At 29.7% G+C, this 22,762-nt stretch overlaps 2 protein-coding genes across 3 annotated transcripts; both read right to left on the bottom strand.

The window, feature by feature from the left end:
• Positions 1-2,297: 2,297 nt before the first annotated feature.
• On the bottom strand, positions 2,298-3,365 carry LOC119666740 (CCR4-NOT transcription complex subunit 4-like). Its single transcript, XM_038076023.1, has one exon. It carries the CDS (start codon positions 3,363-3,365, stop codon positions 2,298-2,300), a length of 1,068 nt encoding a protein of 355 aa, XP_037931951.1.
• An 11,518-nt stretch (positions 3,366-14,883) lies between these two features.
• On the bottom strand, positions 14,884-18,126 carry LOC119670544. 2 transcript variants are annotated; one of them, XM_038080851.1, is made up of 5 exons: positions 18,013-18,126; positions 17,842-17,943; positions 17,497-17,720; positions 17,381-17,425; positions 14,884-15,302 (listed from the first exon to the last, which is right to left on the bottom strand). In XM_038080851.1, exons 1-4 carry the CDS (start codon positions 18,071-18,073, stop codon positions 17,384-17,386), a joined length of 429 nt encoding a protein of 142 aa, XP_037936779.1. In that variant the 5' UTR covers positions 18,074-18,126; the 3' UTR covers positions 14,884-15,302; positions 17,381-17,383. The 2 variants fall into 2 exon arrangements, with proteins under 2 accessions (XP_037936779.1, XP_037936772.1); XM_038080844.1 differs by lacking the exon at positions 14,884-15,302 and having other exon boundaries at positions 17,035-17,425.
• Positions 18,127-22,762: the final 4,636 nt, after the last annotated feature.

Here is a 22,762-nt window from a genome sequence, read left to right as displayed (position 1 = left end):
CTGGCTTCTTGTGGAAAAACACGATTAGTCATTGTTTCTAATTTGTTAGGCACAAGTTCTAAGCCTGACTCTTGCAGTCCAACAAATTATACAGACCATAAACTAAGTAAAAAATTCGAAAATTTCCTAAAATTACTGCTGATCTTGACAATATTCGAAACATATTTAGTCATATTTTTATAAATACACTAAATTTTTGTTGTTGTCTTTTCAGTACTATTCGAACCCTTCAAAGAATTTAAGTTTCATTTTATGTGGAGACATTAAGTTACTTATAAAGGCATAAAGGCCGCAAATAAAATCTTTTTGTAAAAGTAGGAGTTACCAAAGACTATTTGATTTACTTAACTATAAGTTATTTATCTAACACCTGATTTTTCGAACGCTTAAATGTATGTAGTGATAATGAAAATTTATTCCCGTATAAGTCTTTATATAAATTCGCATACATGCAGTAGTGTATTACCGACATCAGACTACCAGTTTCTATATTTAATTCATAAAATTAAAATGTTCATATGAATAATATTTGATAACACCACACCAAAGGTGCTAATACCCATTATGTGACTAAATAAATTGCAGCACAAATTTTAACACCTTTAATAATGTAATCCGATTCCAATCTTTTGAGTGATTTGAGTTTATGTATGGAATAATGAATTTTATATTAAGAATCTGCAAATGAAATGCGAACTCACATACGTGCATGACCTTCTGATAAATCAGTATGCATTTCAACAGAGCATCAGGACATTCGTATATACATACCATACTTCACGCAATCCTTGCAATTTATGCAAAATGTAATCGCATAACAAAATTTCAGAGAGAAAAATTGTTATAACATTTTCACAATTTCCATGAAACTATAATTCATATTTGTAAATGACTAGCACTTGTATTCCTTATTCCATTTTCTGAGTGCTTCTGGAGTTTATGAATTACAGTCAGTTTTGGTCACGTTTCTGTATTTGCAGTGCAATTGTTCCGATTTGTAATAGAAGAAATACGAGAAAAAAATTATTTAATGGTTCGTGTTTGGAAAATTTTTTCATTATTGCAGTTTTAATACTTTTTTATTACGTCAACAATAGAAAATAAATAATTGGGTTTTTTTCTAAATAAACGTTTAATAAAAATTTAATTTATTGTTACTCGAAGGAATGCTCCATCCACACTGTACCACAACAGAAATTTGCCGAGCAAAATTCTATATTTTGTGAACCAGTAAAATATTGAAAATTTCTAAGATATTGAAATGAAATTTTTCTAAAACTTTGTTTTTGAGATGGCCTTCCTTTTGAATCTTATTTAAGATTCGATTGGGCTTAAAATAGATTCAATAGAAAGGTCAAGTCAAAAACAAAGTTTTAGGAATCAAATTCAACAAAAGTTGTTCGTGCTCGAAACAATTCGAAACAAATGGTCATTTATTTTTCGGAAAACTGATCATGTGGCAAATATACGAGGAACATAAAACGGTCAATTCCAAATGGTGTATAACAATTCCACAACGTTTACCGGAACTCTTCAATGACATACGGAAAACAAACAAGCGTCGTCGGATCATTCTCTATCTTCATCAAAACAATGCGAGTGCTCACACATCTCGTCCAACAACCGACTATTTGAACATGACAAAAATCGAATTGATGGCTCTTTTGCCGCACAATCCTGATTTGGCACCAAATGACTTCTTCTTGTTCCCGAACATCAACAATAAATTGCGTGGGCAACGATTTTTATGAATAATACCGGAAGAAGCTGTTGTTTCATTTAAAAACCATATTTTGGAGGTGTCTAAAGAAGATTGGAAGAAATGTTTTGACAAATAGTTCCAACGCAGACAAAGATGTTTTAATCATAAAGGAGAATACTTCGAGATACAATAAAGCAATTTTCAACGACAAGTTAATATATTTTTATTATTGAGCTCAAAATATAAATAGTTACCCTCGAATTGAGACTTGTAGTAATATTCAAAAAAGATTATACAAGTTACATTCTAAAATATTATATTTTATGCGTCGATGTTGTCAATAGTGTGGCTGCCTATCAATTCGCCGACCGGCGATTGTGATATCTTGGTATAAATGGAGACCTGAGGAAAAACTATGTTAAGGACAGTGAAGGTTCCTGATTTTAACTACTTTATATATATTTTGTTAAAAAATTATTTTTGCTGAGGTTAATTTGATATTTTAATTCCAGTGATTTAGATTTCGGTTTGAAACAATAAAAAGACAAAATATATTTATTTTTAAAAGTCTTAAAATAGAAATAAAATTTAAAAATTATTTTTGTTTGTTTTTTTTGGCCTTCTTTTTAGGTTTCTTCTGTTTACCTTTTTTAACTTCAGTTTTATCCGGTTCAATTTGCTCAAGTACTGAAATCTTCGAAGAGTGTTCTTCACTGATAGCAATATTACTTGTCAATGAAGACGATTCTAAAGATTCGCGTTTGCGATTTATGTCATCAAGAACGATGTGCTCATCTTCTGTCTGAGTTGAGTGAGTTGTTGTTTTTATATTACACTTCTTTGGTTGGTCTAAATAATTTTCACTTGCTCTCGTCTCTGCTTCTAAAATTTCATGAAACTTCTTTTCAATTTCATAATGCTTCTTCTGATGTATATCCTCTTTAGTGAATGTAAGTTCTGTGGCTGCTAGTGAATGTAGAAAAGAACAGTCCTTTTTAACACATTGTTCATTCCTAACAAAATGGTGGCAATATTTAGTCAAACCTAAATTACTTCGTATGAGCCAACCGTCAATATCAAGATTATTGGTGCACTGTATAGCCTTAAGAGCATCATCGGCATGTGTATATGTGACATAGACGGCAGCAGTTTGTGATTGCGTTCCCATATATCTAGTATTCGGATTTATGACAATTCTTTCGACTTGACCATATTTTCCAAAGAATTCGGGTTTTTTAAGTATTTCAGGATTTGTCAGCCGTGGTGGTAAACCGACAACAAAAACTAAATTCTTTTGAAGTATACGTAGTTCAGCTAAATTTGTTTGACGTTCTATTACTTTTGTAGCTTTCTTTTTCTCACCACGTTTCCGTTTTTTTGCTTGATATTGAACAAGTTCTTTCTGACTAATTGGTGTAAAATTCGCAGGATTCTCTGGATAGACATTTCGGCATGCAGGACATAATGCATTCTCTTCTGTTCTAATTCTATGCCAACAGAATCTACATATTTGATACCCACATTCGCATGGGAAAAATTGTAGATCATCAATTTCAAGTTTCTCCAAACATAAAGGACATTCCACTTCACGGTTTGGATCAATACGAATACCTCCAGTTTTTTTGGCATTTCGTTTTAATTTTCCTTTTTTAGACTTCAGCATTTGTATTTTTTAAGCAAAATTTTCTTAAGAAAATAAATTTGAAATTCTCAGCATATTAAAAATATATTCTATACACAGTTTTTTTAATAAATGTCAAAATCATATATGTATGGAAATTAATCTGATGTCCAAAAAATAGAAAAAAAATTTATAATATATTCTTTTGTAAAGTTTTTAATGCTATAGATTATTTTTAAAAAATTCTGAACAAAAGTTTTAAAGTGCTATTAATTTCTTTATTGGTAGTAAGTTTAAGGAAAAGTTAACAATTTTTATAGAATTGATTGAATTGAATAAAGTAGAATAGAAACGAAACTTAGTGAAGCATAAGAAAGCAATAAAGTAAACCTTTTAAGCTAGTAACTGACCGTAATGAAGGAGACTCTATCTGTATGAAGGTCTGGCTATTTCTCGTTAAAAAATTAGTAATATCAAGGCTCTAAGCCATGTGACACCTATGTGATACCTATGCTTCCATGAAAAGTTGATATTCTCATACTGACCCATCTTGTTAAGACGGTAATAGGTCATGTTGCTTAGATGGATCTGCTTTACTCAAAGACATCGCGCTGCGAAAGCATTCCGAGGTATTAAGAAAAAAACAATTTTTTAGACTGGTGGTTACGTAAAGCGTCGTACCAGTAGCAACTACTTGCATTTATCTGCTATTCTTTCAAAGACTTAGTTGCAAATCAACGGATTCCGAATAAAGAATTGCACCATTGATCCAGTGCTTGTGAGAATTGTTCGTGTACTGGTTCTTGTTTTTTAATGACCTGCAAGACACTTCACCATTTCTTATCTGTCACAGTAGTATGTTATAATAGTCCACCAATGGTCTCAAAGATAGTTCTCAAAAGGACAATGCTTTGATTCCTGCTTGACTTGTCTTGTATCCCTTGGTATTAAATACAGTCCTTTGATTATTTACTAACACCATATGAGTGCAGAGTATTGTGTCTACATTAAAGACAAATCTGATTAATTTTTGTTTTATGGCATAAAATATCCATAAATATCAATATTTCAAAATAACATGCAGTGACAAAAAATCATTCATTTTATTTATTTAAAGTAATATTTGCTGAATTTTTTCATATTCCATAGGATTTGGGAATATGATTAGTCACGGAAACGGTACTTCCGCACGATGCATTTATATGGCATGTTAAGATGTACCCGTATTTGAAAATTTTTATATTATTTTTTTTATGTTTAATAAAAGAAAAGTAAAACAAATAAAATATCCTGTACACATCCTGTCATACAATTCTGTAATCAATGCCATCAAACCATGTTCAAATAAAATAAACACGTACAATTTCAGTATTGATTTTACGATTCATCGAGCAATGTTTGATGAAATTTATTTACATTTCTTCGAGTTACACGAAAAACTCTAATAGACGAGCGAAACATACAGAAACTGAAGTAGCTTAGGATGAATTATACAGTATGAGGTATCTTGGGAATATACTATTGTTACTTTAAAGTTGTATGGAATTTCAGGTTTGAGGTTTGGAATATCATTACAAAATAGTATTCGATTGTAATTTGAAAGAATTATAAGACATTCTTTAGAACTTCATATATATTTTTTTAATAAAACTCGCAGTTAATAGAGAATAAAAGTGCTCAAGTGCACTGACTCAACTAGCCTCAATATAATAATATAAAAAATTTAGCCTTTTAAGAGATTATCAAAGTTTAAAATATAAACACCATTTTGATATCTTTGTTGGTTTTATTCGTTTGCATTTAATTTAAATTTTGCTATAATATACAATAATCTATCTGAAATACAAATTTAAATGTGTTCTGATTATCTTAAATCTCATGTACCAAATTGTCATAAAAAAATCCTTTATTATTATTCGCTACATGATATCATCGTTTAATGATCGACTGCCGAGTTAGTCCAATTAGCGTGGGTGGAATCCAAATCCAATGCAACGATTAACCTTAATTTAACACAAATTTTGAGCCTGTTAATGACATCAAAACCATTAAAAACATTTTCACATCATTTAGAGCCTGAGTGTTTCGATATACCAGTACGCATTGTTATTAAAATTTGCGAAAGCAATTTTAAAAAAATGCAGTACAATTTTATTTTAAATGGCAATTTAATTAATTAAATACAAATATACAAAATATTTGCAAACATTTTCAAATGTGATGAAGTTGAGCACAGTTACACCAGAGGCGTAGCCAGGGGTAGCTTTTTGCACGGTTAAGTAACTTCATTACTTGTATAAATTAAATTAACTGATTTAGTGAAACAATCCAGTAGGATTACTAATCAAATTATTTTCTAATATTCCAGATTGATAACATATGAGGAGTTTTTCAACTAATAATAACCTAATATTAACTTCGTTCTTTGTTATATGCTGGACAATAACAGAAGCTGTATGATGGTGCCTTCTATTCCCTCATCATCACAGTTTTTGTAATATTTATTGAATATAGCACATAAACTCTGAATAGTTTGATAGTTTGATTATTGCAGGTAAGCGATTAAGTAGAATATGAAGATGGAAGAGTGGAAACTATGTAATTGGAATACTACAGCATTTGCATTATTAAATGTCCATGCTTAGAGAAGATAGAGATAGAGAAGAGAAAAATATGTAAAAGAATAAGTATACATTAGGCGCTACTTGTAGTATGTAGCATAATACCACTACAGATGGTTTATTGGATGTGCAGGATAAGAGAAGATTGTAGAATAAGACCACCATAAATGCAGTATTGGATGTGCAGAACAAGACAAGATAAAAATATAGTTTGACTCTAGCCTATTTAATTCTTATGGACAAAGTTCATGGATATGAAAACGAAAAAGAATAGATAAAAATGATGTGTTAATAATTACACGTTGAAAAATATTATCACAAATGCTTAACCTGGCGTGAAGGAAACAATCAAGAAGGATATACACATAATTAATAAGATTTGTAGTTTTGAACTCTTTTTTAAACAGATGTGTATAAAGCTATTCTAGATATCTCATTTGGTAATATGATCGATATGGTAATGTTATGACAGGAACCCTAATAACCTATTACGCTACTATATAATATCGTTATATATAATTATATTGATATAAAATATGTTATATACAAAAGTTTTGAAAATTTGTGATTAAATCAATTCATGGAAAAGAGCAAACAGTCAAAAATTGTTTTTTTGCCAGTCTAGTTTTACCAATCTTCTGAAAGTTTTACCAGAAGAGAAATTCGTTTATGCTATACAATCAAATAAGGTTTTTTTTTTGGTGTGGAATGTAACCTTATGTACAATGTATTTTTCACAGTATATTATATTACTTTTAATACTAACTTAGTGGCGGTTGTAAAATTTACTCAATAATAACTATTTAATGTCTTGTGCTAGAAATATATAGTTTAATATCAGTATATATACTTCATGTAATATCCATTGTCAGGATTAAAAAACTTGTATTTTATAGCACATAAAATATCAAATATTCAAGAAATTCAAAGGTTCAATTCAAATTTAAATAAAATTAGATCTGAGGTAAAATGTGTGAAAACATAAAACAATAATTCTTTAAGTCAAAAGCAATTTGTACAAGTTAGTCTTCTGATTTAAAAGGAATTTTCTTTTGCTGAGGTGCCTATAGCTGAATTTAGGTAATTACATTTAGTAGTAAATTTAACGGTTAAAAATAAGAAACTAAAATCCAAGGACTGAGTTTCGGAGTGCGACCTCCCAATTTTGATAGGTTCATCTATTTTGCAGTTACCTGAGATGGTGCTATGTTTAGGTATGATATGTGTTGCCAACTTGTTGAGCTATGTCTTTTCATTAAGACAACCTTAGCATTCTCTAACTGTTAGGGATGATGTAGTAGAAGCGCTCACTAGGAATTTCATAATTGCTTGTATGTTCGAAATAATTCCAATGTTCACATTGATAATTGTGTTGTTTAGTATCTGTTGAGGTGTGAATAGAGTTTTCGCATCAAAGATATATATAATATAATTTCTAATTCATATGAGGATATAACTGATTTTATAAAGTAAAATTAAATAAACAAAAACTAATCATAACCCCGCTTCTTCATCTGCTCCCCATCTACCTGCGGCACGTTTATGCTCTCTAGCTTAGATTAATCTAGTTTATTAGGTATTAAGTTTCTCGCTCATATCTTTCTTCTCTAACTATTATAACGAAATGTAAATATTCTCCATTTATTTCTGAGAGGTGATCCTGTCAAAAAATGAACAACAACTAATCCATTTAAGAAAACTTACTTTTACCGCAACTATAAATTTCACATAATTCCTGAATGGAATTCAATTTAAAGTCACATAAATAGTTGACTAAGAATTTCTAATAGATTTAACACTCAGATATTTCTACGACCATACAAATATAAATATTTAATACAACCAAATCTTTTATTTAATAGCAAAAGTTGTAGCAAAGCCTTATGGCTGAATTACTTGTGTAGCAGACCGGAACTTTTTTTGAACTTTTAAATTTAAAAAATACGTACCATTTTTGCTTAAAATAACATCAATTAAATTGGCAAATTCCAAGTAATTCATTTTAAATTCGTAAGATATTTAAGACATCTCAGCACAAAATTCAGATTTACGTTACAGTAACCATTTTATAGGCCGAAAGAAGAAAAAAAGGAAGAAGCAGCATTTTATAAAGCAAGAAATTAACTCTGACATTCTTGAACGTTCAAATGGATAACTACAAAATCAACTGAAATCTTTGAATTTATAATTATCTGATGTCTTAAATAATTTTGTTTTCAATTCATTATGTCCCATAGCTAAAGTAGTAAAAGTGTTTACTTAAATGTTTTCATTTATGTCAGATACCAAAATTACTCATTTAAAATTATACTTTATAATGTCTAACTTAGAAAGCATAACATTTTACATTCAGTAAGAATAGAAATGATAGAGTACACTTTCTACCAAAACTTAGTAGTTTCCAAGAAGACAATTGCAGCAATCCGCAAAATTGTGTTTTTCCAAGTACTCTTTCATGTTCAATATTCAAACTAAAAGTAGCTCTACTGCAATTTTACGATACATCTATTTCCGGAACATAAGAATAAAATAAGCATTGGTATTTTAAATGAAATTCTAAAAGGAAACTAAACAAATCACAAGAGCTTATTTGCTTCAAGACTCTCAATAAAAATCTTATCGAACAACTTCGTGGTGATGTGCATTCTTATTTCATTTTTAGATACTTTCTGCAATGATTCTATAGTAGAAAAGTATCTCTTTAATTCATCTTCACGCACTTTAGAATTTTCTTTAGTATTTTTCTGATATTTTTATTTGCTAGAAAAGTTTTTATTTGCATGTTTTCGTAATTGAGATAAAAATTTGCATATCTTTAGGTGCTTACGTGCTTAGGAGTATTGCATGCAGTACTTCCTTTACATCTCTTAAATGTCGACAGTGTTATATAAGTAATATCAAAATTTGCTTGTAAATTTGTTAAGTTACTGTTAAATAGAGTAATTTGCATACTTAAAGAAAATTCTTTTAAATTTACTCTATATCGTAAGCTCTACGGATGGCAGCTACTCCTCTCAGGACTTTATACAAATCTCTATGTAGTGATAGTTGGAAACGTATTTGGCATAGAAAAAAGTTTTAAGTTTAAAGTTTTAAATAACTATAGTTATGGAACGAAAAAAAGGATAACGAAATTTTTCATGTAGTAGTTTCTACAGCAAATATATTTTTTAATACCAGTAGCCGAACTTTAGGAAAACACTTATAAGAAACTCTATTCAATACATGCCTACTTTATACTCTATTTACTGATGTCAATATATAAGATTGTTCAATAAATTCGTGGAACATAAATAAAAAAAAGGGATTTTTAATTCTAAACACATGAATTTATTTTTTAGTGTGATCTCCCTTAACTTAGAAATACTTATTCCAACGATCCTTTAATTTAAGAAGATAAAAATAATTCTGTAGTGGTTTTTTAAAATTTTGCTCTACGGCAGCATCTTCCTCGAAGAAAATATATTTAAGTGCAAGCAAAGCCAAAAATCAGAGAAAGCCAAATATATTGAATAGACTGATTGTGGCAATAATTTGTACTTTAATTTTTACCACTGATTTTGCCAATGATTTTGTGAGCTGTGTATTGTGCTTTTGAAAAATTATTGCTTTTTTTCTCAAAACTACGTTTATTCACACAAATTTTTATGTTCAATTGAACAGAAAGGTCAGAATAATACTTTGAATTTAGTTTAGAATTTTACTAGCAACAAATAATATTATCTAATCTCAAAAAGTTAACGCCGCCACCTTCCTGACTAAATTTCAGACTCCAACCTGTTTTAGACCGAAAGATTTAGAATTGGACTATTCTCGAACCTCTGGAAATAATAGCAGATTATTATGATAAACACAACTGTTATTAATACAACAATAAGTAGTATATAGCTTTGCTATGATTTTGCTCAGGAAATGTAAAGTGGATCAGTTTGCACTGAGCTATTAAACATTCAAGACTTAATATAAAATATTATTTAAAATGTCAAATGAAATACTCAGAATTTTCAGAAGAATTTTCAGAATAATAATCAGAATACTCTTCTAGCATTAATTAATTATGTTAAAGCTGTTTTGACCTAGTGCACTTAAGCACTTATACTCTTTTTTAAGTCGAGGTATTTTTAAAACTCCTCTTTACACCTTGACTAAATTATTGTTTATCACTTCATCAGACTAAGCAATTGACCTCAGATCTGCATACCTCCCCGAGGAGCCTGTAACCATTTTGAGATTTGATAACGCGGTGTTGGTAAGTCTGTCAGTTTTCGCATATAATTTCAGGGCTCTATCCTTTATGTATTTTTTGATGGGATCTAGCATTATATATTTGCGATAATTTTTGTTATATTTTTACGTCCTCCACATGTATCTAGTCTAGGTTCAATTACTTATAAACTGACCAGTCTACTAACAAGCTAGTTAAATTAAGTATTTAAGATCCCAAGATATTTATAACTAAGCTTAATCATTTTTAATTTTTTTATTTTCCAGTTATGGTTCCTATTTCGTTAAATAACTTATTTATTTTTAAAAAATTATTCTCGTACATTCAAGTAAATTCTTTTCCTATTTGTCTGTTATTTGCTTATTAATTCAATAAGATGGTATTAAAATTGTCCTAGGGCATAATATCAAAAGGCAAATGACTGTTGCTAGTAATAATCACTCATAGCTGTTTTCAAAAAATAATTTGTGGTTACTTTGCCTTAATAACTCTTCAAGGACTTAAAGGTTAAATAACTTTTCACCCAATAAGAGGAGAAAAAAAAGAAACTAATTTGCTGTGTAATAAAACGAATATGGAAAATTAAAAATATTTTCTTTGGTTTCTTAGGTTTTACTCATTTTTTCTCCACAGTCGATAACCCAAGATATGAGGTCATAAAACTTTCATAGTTCGTTTTTGGAATTTATGATTAAAGATAAGGCAATTTTCATTTATTAGCAGACAAAATATGTGGCATATTAATCACGAAAAAATTTCAAATTATTTTAAACTTTTTATTACACATTCCAAGCCTAACATAATGTTACTTCTCGTACAAGAAGAGCAATCAGCCGATTTATCACATAAATGGCTTTAATACGTTATTTTTATGTTTGTACGTGCATAACTCAAAGGAATCGCTTTTTAATTTTTCAAAAATTCTTTTTAGACGAAACACATTTGCTGCCAGCAAAATAATAATTTGAAAATATGTTTGTGATATACGAGTGCGAATCTCGTACTTCAGAGCTGGTATTAATCAATTTCTATAACTTAATTCTTTACTCAAATCAAAGAAACCCCAATCAATATGAATTAAATTTTCCTCAAACAAAGCAAAAGGTAATTATCCTTAATCAAAGCCGTGTGTGGTTTTCCACTTGGCAACTGCATTGTTAGCAAAATTAATTCGTAGGCAACGTAGACAATGAGTTTACGCTTAAGTTCACAGATTTACCCACAAATAGAAGTGAAATTTTTTACCAAAATGGTATGAAAAATCTATATCCTTTTGTGAGTTTTGTGTTATTATGATTTGTTGTATTTCAGTGAAAAGAGACGAAGTGACAAAATCATCACATGTTATGTCCATACAAATATTAAGGATACCAGACCGTCACAGAAAAAATATATTTTTTTTATAATGTGGAAATAAATTGCTTTATGTTAATTTGTTCAAAAATCATAATAAAATATTTAAGCTTTAAACACTTTAATCAGGTAAGTCGTCCATGATGAGAATTTACAAAACGTTACCTAAGCTAGAAACTCTAGCATTAACATTAATTTTAATTGTGGTGAAAAGTACATAATCCTTTTTAAATAAAGGACCGGTTCTATTTTTTAATCCGAAAATAATAATGAAAAAAAAAATGCTGAAAAATTATAGAATTTAATAAATTCTGTATGAAAAATTTGTTATAATGGCCGTGTGCGGATTCGAGTAAATTGAGGTAAAGTAAATTGAAAATTCCTAGCGATTTTTTGCACTGCACTTATTTACACTTATTTATTGCACTTATTTATTATTTTTCTGTTAAAAATTTTCATATTTATTTATTTATTTATTTAAATATATTTATTTATTAAACATTTTGTAAAATTTTCACAAGAGAAATATCTAATTTACCTAGTTTTTATCTAATTTATTCTACTCGAAATCCTAGTAAATACCAAAATTCGCTGTCATACCGACATAATTTATTATTTCCTTCAATTTATCATCAATTTAGTCGAACTCGCACACGGCCAATATTAGCTAGTAGATGAACATGACAGTCGACTTTCTGAGTTGGCAGTCGAACACTTAGACTAGATGGTCGGTTGTGATATCAAATGTTTTAATAATAAAAATGACGGATTTTTAAAGCAATAATAAGACTTTAAAATATAACATTAAAAATGTAAACGAATAATAACAAAATGTTTGGTGTTATTAACTTAAGTAATCCTTCAAATTAAATATTTTCATAGCTAAGAGGGATTAGAATTACATTCTAGTTGATATAATTTTCACACAAATTAATAATAAATTACAAATCCTTTAAAATACAATAATTCACTTCAACAGTGACCACTTCAACAGTGATCATTTAAACAAACAACTATAGAAAATAAAACAGCATAGTTGTTGTTTTAAATTTGTTATTTGTTCCTTAGGCGTAACTTTTACATTTACATCATTGCTTTTACACAAACTCCTACAGAAAACAAGACTACATCGTTGTTGTTGTAAATTTGTTATTTGAATCATTTGCATCACTACTATTAAACAAAATTCTTATAGAAAATAAAACAATATTGTTGTTGTAAATTTGTTCTTTATGTATATCTTTTGCATTTGCATTATTACTTCTAAATATATTTCTATAAATAATAAAAAGGCGTCGTTGTTGTTGTAAATTTGTTATTTGTTCTTTATGCATACATAACATATGTATATAACATAGTGATGCTCATACTGAATAGAAGGGAATAATATTATTAATAATATTATTAATATTTTTAATATTATTAATAAAATGAATTCCACTCTAAAACCAAAATTTCATTTTAAAATTATGGCGAAAATTCTTTGAGTGTCAAATAATTTGCCAATTTAATTTCATTAAAAAATTGTTTACCCTTGGTTAAATATTATACTTTTTAATTAAATTACATCTGGAAAGTACCCAACAATTTTATTTCACAACTTAGCAGAACAAACTTAAAACAGTTGCAACACACACGAGCTTTGTGTAATGTTTTAATTTTTTTTTTACTTAAATTTTAATCCGTTTAATGCAAAATATTATTCTGTTTACTGCGCTTAACCGAGTGTAATTAATGAAAACTGCCTAAATAGAAAATTATAAACTTTAACCCAAAACCTTTGCAGGTTATCACATACAACGTGCGTAGCACGAAGAAATTTGAGAAAGTATCCCTAAGTGAGATAACACATATTTATTAAATAAATTGAAACAGAATCGCTAAAAAATACTTTTACTATAACTTCTTATTTAACAACTTATGTTTAGTATTTCCTTTATAAAATAAATGAAAACCATATGTTTAAGTCTATATAGACAACTAGAATCGAGCACATCATTCTCATGACGGTCGACTTGACGATGCCTAAGGAATTCTACAAAATTACAATCATAACCTCATCAACCACAAAGAAAAAAACAATATCCAAAAAAAGAAAAAACAATGTACTTAAGATAAAAAATTTGCTACTAGCGACTATGGGTTCTATTTTAAAACTAACTAAAATCCTGGGAAAATCCTGGTATATGCAAACTAAAATTCATTGCATAGTTTTTAGACTTAAACCGATTCTGCTTTCGAATATTATGTACACACATATGGAAAATAGTAAAAAGCAATTGAATCCCAACTTGAAAGACGTTACTCATACAGGCTCTTTATACAGGTCTATTGTATGTATAGATCCAATGGATCTACCGGAATAGCGAACGTATCTCTTCTGACTAGAAAACTTAATTGTGATTTAACTGAAACTGAAAAAAACTGACAATACCTTTAAAATGCTGTATCAGTCATACTGCATTTCAATTTAAGAAAGAGACATATTGAAATGAAGAAACGCACATTGACAAGAGTATGATAATGGAAAAGTAGATAATTGATTTCTTTTTCTTCCTTCCTACATAGCAGTAGAATAAAGTATGACACCTAAACAGTTGTAGTGTTAGCTAGACCTTACACATTCTTCTCAAGATATCGTAATATTTGAATACATAAGTACTTAGAAAACCTATTTCTTATTAGATCTATTTCTTATCCGACCTATTTCTTATCTTATTTTTTATTATCTGGAGAAATTTTTATTTTCTTTTGTTATGAAAGGAAAGACAATGAATTATAAAAATTGTTTAAAACATATGATATAGAAATTTCACGTTCTCGCAATATTATATTATTTTGAAATAAAAATTTAAACTGAAAGATTCACCCATTCTTCCATTGTCTTAACAGCGTTCTTAATTGGACTTTAATTGAAATAATTTATGCTCTGAAGAATTTTCTTAGGACACATTTAAATTTTTTGTAACAAGAATCGATTCCAGACATTTGCAAACTAAAAACTAAATACATATAAATAAACCAACAAATCAACTATAGAGTACTTATGGTACGGATGAACATTTCGATGGCACATACCGTTTTCCTTGTTTGAAAGGACAGAGATCCGTATTGCACATAATAGAAAAATGAATGACTCTTTTTTTTCATTTTGAAACAATTTCTTGATACAAGGTCCAAGCATTGACAATTGTGGTTAAAACATAAAGAGTTTAGTGGCGAAAAAAATGGTTATATTTGAAATATATGTTATGGATGCTTGGTGGTAACGAAAATAGCGATATGGTCAGTACAAAAACTAAAATTTCTTTTTTTAATCTAATTGCTTTTTATTCAACTATTTTTTTATTACAATTAATATTTAATCACACATATTTAGCCCCGTAGAAGACAATTAAGTGCTGTTCATTTGCAGAAATCGCATATCTATATTTTGTATCTACTGTCGAAATTCGTAGAAATATACTACTGACAATGCGCGCATAATTTTATTATTGAAATATATGAAAAGGATGTTTTCAATTTATCTTATTTTTCCAACTTTTGAATTTCGCATGCAATACTATTTGCACACGTATACTGGCCATACTTAATTCTCAAAGGAAAAACGCTCCACATGACATTGACATATTTTCGAATCACGTCCTACTTTCAGTCTTTCCTATTTTATTGCCGACATGAAGTTAACTGGAAATTTGTGTTTGCTGTCAGTCTGCTAAGTGTTAAGTGGTGCATTTCCAAGATTGGCTTGTGGAACGGATAAAACGCTAGTATGCTTTCCTTTAGATAAAAAAGAGTTAACTCAAAAGTACAATTTTTATAGTAAATTTATAGAATGTTAAAGGATTTAACGATCTTCAATATTCAATCTCTAATATTTAACTAACTGCAAAAAGTGTTAACTTTAAATATTATTATAGCGAAAAATAAAAAACTAAATACACTCAGAAAAAAAATTTGATTAATTTAACCAAATTTTAACTAAATCTCAGGTCAAAATATTTCTACTTTACGCATCATATTGGTTCAACCATACCACATGTTGGTTTCCATATTTTCTTTACCACATGAGATAACTTAACTGGTATGTGGTTAGAGCATATTTTTTCTGGGTGCGGCTTCAGAAAGTAAGATTTTAAATTAAAATTAACTTCGTTTAGGTTAGGTTTACGAATGAATCTGTATGTCAATCAATGTTGTATGCCTATGGATCTTGCGTAATGAGGGTTATATATATGTATTTATGATACAAGTTCTATCGACCTTACTAAATTAATTTTTCTTGGTCTAATAATTATTCGGAGTCATCGAAAAACAATTTTCCAAAGGCTTGGTATTTTCCAGGGGCTGCAAAGATCTTTACTTAGAAATTAAAGTTTCTGTGTGTGACTACCTATTAGGTAATACATTGTGACCGAAAAGCTTTCGGAAATTCTCATTTAAAATTCGCGCGCTGTATATTTTTCGATATTTTAAGTTTATGTAGTTTGGCAGCACTGTCCTTAATTACTATGCCAAAAATGAGCGCGATCTGTCGGACAGTTCGTTTACGGCAGCTGTTGAAACCAGTTCACCTCAGTAGTGCGTTGCGAAAAAAACAATGGAAAAAAATATTGAACAAAGAGTTTGCATCAAATTTTGTTTTTCGAACGAAATTTCGTGTGCAGAATCGTTGCGAATGCTACAAAAGGCTTATGGGGAATCAGTTTTATCGAAAACTCAAGTTTATGAGTGGTACAAAGCCTTTCAGGACTGTCGTACGACCGTCGAAGACATGCCGCGTTCTGGACGACCTTCGACCTCTACCACCGACGAAAACATTGAAAAGGCAAAGGAAATCGTGTTCAAAAATCCTCATGTGAGTGTTAGAGAGATAGCACGAGAGCTAGGCATCGGTCGTGAGATGGCTCGTTTGATTTTGGTGGACAATTTGTGTATGCGACGTGTCAACGCCCGGCTTGTTCCGATTCACCTCAATTTGTTCAACATTATCAACGATTTTAAGGCCAAACATTCAATAAATACCATCGAACAGCCACCGTATTCACCTGATCTTGCACCGTGTGACTTTTTCCTGTTTCCCAACCTCAAATTACCACTCAGAGGAACGCGTTTTGAATCCATAGAAGACGTAAAACAGAATTCGCAGAGGGAACTCAAAGCCATACCGGAAAGCGCCTATAAAAAATGTTTTGATGATTGGAAGAAACGTTGGCATTTGTGTATCGCTTCTAATGGAGCATATTTTGAAGGAGATAAAATAAATATTGATGAAGATTAAAAATTTTGCGTTTTATTTAAAATTTCCCGGAAACTTTTCGGTCACAATGTAGGTAGTTACAAAGCAGATAATACTATTTGGTTCTACTCAAGTCAATTCATTGTTTAGTTCTAGCTAGATCATTAGATGACTAGCCTGCTTTATTCACAGTGTGTGATATCTTTTGGCTAATCAGATTGTATTTTTGAGAAAATATGATATATGGTATTATACATTTGTAGGTACTGCTTAGTATATGAATACCCAAAAAATATGGTACCGATTTGCAGATACTGATAAGTTTATGAATATCCAAAAAATATGGTAACTGACATAGCTTTTTACTACCCCATTGCGCGCCAGTACGGCTTCATTGTTTTGAGAACTTTCTTAATGTCAGATTTGCGTTAGTAAATAATGTGGAGAGTTTTTTTCGAAGTTTCATTTTTCGATTTATGAAAAGTGATTATAATTGTAACAATTAATTGTTTTATAATTGATTAATTCGCATACTAACAGGTTTTAACTGATAAATCTATTTCATTTTTTTGATGACTCTACTTTTCTAAAAATGATTCAATTATATTTTTTTTCTCACAGCTCAAAATCCTGTATTCGTTCCTTTTGAGAAATTTGTAGGGAACTAGATATAATAAAAAAAGTTAATATCAAAATACAGATCGTGAAATGTAATTTTTAAACAAATAGAAATACCAATGATTTAACATTTCCTAACTGGTTTGCATTTCCTAACAATTGAGGTATTGTTGTTTTCATAGCATTCAGCTGTGTAAGACCGATTGGTGTAACATTAAGTACTGTATTCGGGTTTATGGAGTTATGATTAAGAAGCTGTTGTGATAGTGCGTTCGGATTAACTGCATTTCCAACATGAATATTTGGTGTAAGTAACTGATTTTCCAATTGAACCTTTTGGCCTAGAAAAGAGTTATACTAAATGAACTCAAATTCCAACAAAAAATATTAGAAACAAGGTTAAAGCGAGGTTAAAATATTTTAGAAATATTAACAATAGATCGGTGCTAATGTATTTCTTACCGTTAGGTAAAACCTTGCTATAGCTTATATTTCGGCTATCAATAACAGTGCGAAAGTCTTGTGTCGTTACAATTATCGCTTCACCGCCTATTGCATGAACCGCTGTAAAATTATTTTAAAACTGTTTATTATTTATACAGAATTAGGGTTCAACCTTGGGGGTCAAGTTACCTTGGTGCATTGCCAATGCTTCTTCTTTAACAGATAGAATTTGATTGTTTTGCGGTAACATATTTATTATAATTTATTTCAGTTTGTTGAAAGTTGACTTCAAGTTTTTCTTTATTTATTTACTGAAATTTTGAAAATTTTGAAAGGAACCGAAAATATTTAAAAACAGTTTTATATTATATATAGATCATATAATTTTCTTCCTTCATTTTTTAAATGGCATTTAACACGTTGGTGTAATTATTTATTTTATATTTTATATATAATATAAATTTATTTTGCTGCAGCGTGAGGTATATGTGTTGTGAACTTTTCAAGACATCAATCTTCTGGACTAGTTTTGATGTATGAATAAAGAACATTGAATTTTCTATGCAACAGATCATGACTTCTTCTGGGAATGCTAATATATTTTATAATAGAATTCAGATGAGTTAAAGTTGCCTCGTCTTTGTTTTAGAACTGTCCTTATTTGTATCTTCTAAAAATATATGTGTTTTAATCAGAGTGTAATTTTTGCAAGTAATATCACCAAGCTATGGTAAGGGAAGAAACTATACTGAATACATATATAAACAAACAACTTTTTCTTTGCATTTCTTGTATTAAATATAACTAATAACACATTGGTTTGTAATCCTGTGATAATCCTCAAAATTCTGTGATATGATGTCGCTAAAATATTTTCTATAACGTTGTTTCAAGACCTCATGTTAGTTAAACAAGCCAAAAATTATATCAATTTTAGTAGCCAATATGGAGTGCATTATTCATGAGATATTAAAATAATTGAAAAAGTAGTCAAAGATTGATTCTTCGCGATGCGTCTCCCGACACGTTCCTGTTAAGTTTAAGAATTCCAAATTATTTTTCTCTATATATAGCCTCGTATAGAAATTGTTCTGAATGGAATGACGATTATCATTTATTACATAAAATGTTTATCTTATATGTTTCACATACGATGCTTCACATAAGTATATCTCAAATTAGTTATAGGTACATACTAAATCTTTATATGGTATAATATGAGCTATTCGAAACTCGAACTATGTTCAAATACGTCTAAGCGATTTGCTCGAAAATGTGTGAACAGCGAATTATGTTCGAAAATTTGGTACTGTACCATATTCAAACATTTTCGAATTTCTGCTCGAACATCGCAACGCTCGAATATTTGAAAGTATATAGTAAATATTTTTAACACGATATGTGTCAGTAATTCATATATTTACAGATATTTATATATGAATTCTAAATTGAAAAGTGATTTGCTTCTGATTTCTTTTTTTGTATTTTATTTAACTTATGGAAATATATTACTAATAACACCATGACGTATGAAACTAACTGACTGCTATGGTATATATGAAGAAGTGTTTTGATTTTCAACAAGTACTTCTCCAAAGATTGTGCTTGTAGTAAACGAAATGTCATCACCACTTGACATGTGTCCCTTACCATATAACTTAAGCGATTGCTAATGATATAATATATTTATAGAGAAATTTTCGTTTTAAGTTGTTGGAAATTTAGTTAAAGGACATCGTAAGACTTGACTCATATTTATTAAAGTAACCAATGAAAGAGTCAACTTTAAATTGAGTTAAGTTGCGCCATCTTTCGTATTTAACTATATTATTTATAACCACTATTTTCTTACTACATTAATTTTAATTATATTCTCAAATTTGTTTTTGAACCACTAGTCAAAAACATATACATATTTTGCGGAAGTTATTTAATATGGCCACTTGTTTACGCATTAATCCAAAAATTTTCTATACATTCAAACTTTATTTACTAGACTCAGAAAATTTCTGTGCAAACTTTTATTTGAATAGCTCTATTAGTTAGTAAATAAGTTGTTGATATGTGGACAGTTTGTTTTGTCGAGAATAAACACATAAATATACATATATACATCTATACGGTTTGATTATAAATGGCATCTCGTTCACAGTGTTAAAAATAACTTGAAAAACATAATTAACTATTTATTTGGAATAGTATACTTCACATACGAAATTAAAAACATGGTATAACTTGAAATGTGAGTTTTTATATTAATTTATATAAATATTACCATGTTTCCACTTGTCTCTGTTGCTCATTAACGCCGCTAATGAGGATAATTTACGATACAAAGAGCTTTCATATAAATAAGCTCATTATAAATAAATCAAGGCGAAAAATGTAACCCTTAAAATAAATTTCCCTAAGAGGAATTATCTAAATTTAAAATATTTTTTGATATTTTTTATACGTCAAATATAAACAAACAAGCTAATTCAACATGTATTAATCAGCTTTTACCAATGGAAACGACCAAATCTTAATTTCATTAACATAAGTTTTTTTTTGTATATCTTTTATAAATTGTACTTAAATGTTAACAAAATGTAAAGTTTCCTAAGAATAAATGCAATGAGGAGGTGGAATGCTTTATGCACCGTCAAACCGACCGTCGTCGGAATGGTGTGCCCGACTCCCTAACATTAATATGTAGTATACGGACTAAAACACCCCCTCTTCAGCGAGGCTTATTCCCAATGCAGTTATTAAAATTTCATTGGTGTAGTATCAATTTAAGTAAGTATATCTTTATATTAACTCATTATACATAAAAATAAGTTTTTAATTAAATGAAGTACAAATTTTGTGCATACTTATCAAACATATTCATATATATTATACATTCACGTACTACAGACTTTTACCATAATAACCGCTTATTATATGCTATTGATTTTTAGTGGTTACGTATACATTTTTTTTTTTTTTTTTTTTTTAAACATACATTTATTTATTGCATCTTCTCTTAAAATGAGACTAACAATAAGTTGTAAAATCTTATAACTAATTACATAATGTTACAAATTTTTATTTTAACTATACATTTTATAAAAAAAAAAAAAATAAGTAAACCTTATATCACGAACCTCATTTAGATTAATGGATTAAATTTCATTGGAGTGAATGTTAGGTGGTTTCTTAAGAAAGTGGTTAAACTTTAACAGATTACTAAAAAGAAAGGTGCGGTTTTTACTTCGAGCTGTTGAATATTAATTAACGGCTGGACGGTCAGCTCTTTTTAGGCGGGAAGTAATGGATAGAAGTGCGAGATTTCTTGCTAAGGGATTAACATGCTCTGTCAGCCTTTTATTGTATTTTTTTCTTATATTGTCAAATTCAGCTATAACTAGGAGAATTTGTAGATCTCGGTGTATACTTTCATTCCTAATATACCATGGGGCACCAGTGATAATTCTTAGTATTTTTGACTGAGCTCTTTGTATAATTTCAATATTTGAAGCACTAGCATTGCCAAATAGCTGGATACCATAAGTCCATACTGGTTTTATGATGCTGTTATACAAGAGTACTTTATACTCTAGGCACAGGGAAGATCTGCTATTAATAAGCCAATGCAACTTAGAGGCTTGGAGCTTCATCTGAATTTTTTTAGCTTCAATATGTTTGCGCTAAGTCAGTCGTCTGTCTAGGTGGATACCTAAGTACGTTATATTATCTGCTTGTGGTATGGGAATGTTGTTTAGTAAAATTTTTGGAGATGTACTCCGATTTAAGGTAAAAATGACGTGTCTACATTTTACTTCGTTAATTTTAATTCGCCATTTTGACAACCATTTCTCCACCCGATATAAGTGAGATTGAAGTTGGTTTGAAGCTAGCACAGCGTTTTTGTTTCGGCATAAAATTGCCGTATCGTCGGCAAACGTTGTAGTGATAACTGAACTACTTATCGGGATATCAGATGTGTAAAGTACATACAATATAGGGCCAAGAACACTTCCTTGTGGAACGCCAGCTTCTATTGGGAAATTATTAGAAGTATATGATTTGCATTTCACTTTAAAGCTTCTATTATGCAGATACGATTCTAAAACTGAGTGGACATTTGCAGGTAATGAACAGCGTATCATATATATGAGTCCATTATGCCATACTTTATCAAATGCTTGTTTAACATTGAGGAATACCGCGGAACAATATTCTCTGAGCTCAAATGCGTGTCTTATTTCATTCCTTATACGATTCACTTGCTCAATAGTTCCATGTTTTTCCCTAAAACCAAACTGGTGGGACGGTATTAAGTTTTGAACGTCAAGGAACGGTTTTAGCTTTAAAAGCAGTGCCCTTTCATAGAGTTTAGAAAGGCATGGCAGTAAGCTTATTTGCCTGTATGAAGAGGCAAGCGTGGGGTGTTTACTTGATTTATAAATCATAATAATCATGAATGTTTTCCACTCTGTTAGATAAAAGCCAAATTTAATTATGGCATTAAAAAGTCTTGTGATAAAATGTATGGCCAAAAGGGGTAAGTTTTTTATCATGATGGGTGAGATATTATCATATCCCGGTGCTTTTTTGCAATCTAACTTGTTTGTGATTATTTGAACAAGATCATTGGCCGTGATATTCATGTCAATAGATTGTGCTGGTGGATCTTGAGTGGGAAAGTCATATTGTCCTGTTGCAGGATTAGGTTGGAACACCTCTTTTAGACAATCAGCAAAAACATTAGATTTTTCTTCATCACTTCGCGCCCAGTTTCCAAGAGAGTTTCTTATTAGAGAATCGGAGTCTATGGGCGAATTTATACCTTTGCTAGCATTCCACAAAGATGAATGGTTTTTGCCATTTGGACATAGGTTTTGAATATAATTATATTGTCTGACTTTGACTTCCTCGCTTAATACAGATCTAAGTCTCCTTTGGGCTTCCT

This window comes from Teleopsis dalmanni, chromosome 1 (genome assembly GCF_002237135.1).
Source record: "Teleopsis dalmanni isolate 2A chromosome 1, ASM223713v2, whole genome shotgun sequence".
Taxonomy (NCBI): Eukaryota; Metazoa; Arthropoda; class Insecta; order Diptera; family Diopsidae; genus Teleopsis; species Teleopsis dalmanni.
The sequence above is the reverse complement of the archived record's forward strand: the minus strand, read 5'-3'. Positions and strand labels throughout refer to the sequence as shown.

Bases quoted from the DNA above. Each gene is read 5' to 3' on its own strand.
- LOC119666740 (XM_038076023.1), bottom strand. From the start codon at position 3,365: ATGCTGAAGTCTAAAAAAGGAAAATTAAAACGAAATGCCAAAAAAACT.
- LOC119670544 (XM_038080851.1), bottom strand. From the start codon at position 18,073: ATGTTACCGCAAAACAATCAAATTCTATCTGTTAAAGAAGAAGCATTG. The intron at 17,944-18,012 runs GTAACTTGACCC...ATAATTTTACAG, and splicing joins AGCATTGGCAATGCACCAAG to CGGTTCATGCAATAGGCGGT. The intron at 17,721-17,841 runs GTAAGAAATACA...ACTCTTTTCTAG, and splicing joins TAGCAAGGTTTTACCTAACG to GCCAAAAGGTTCAATTGGAA.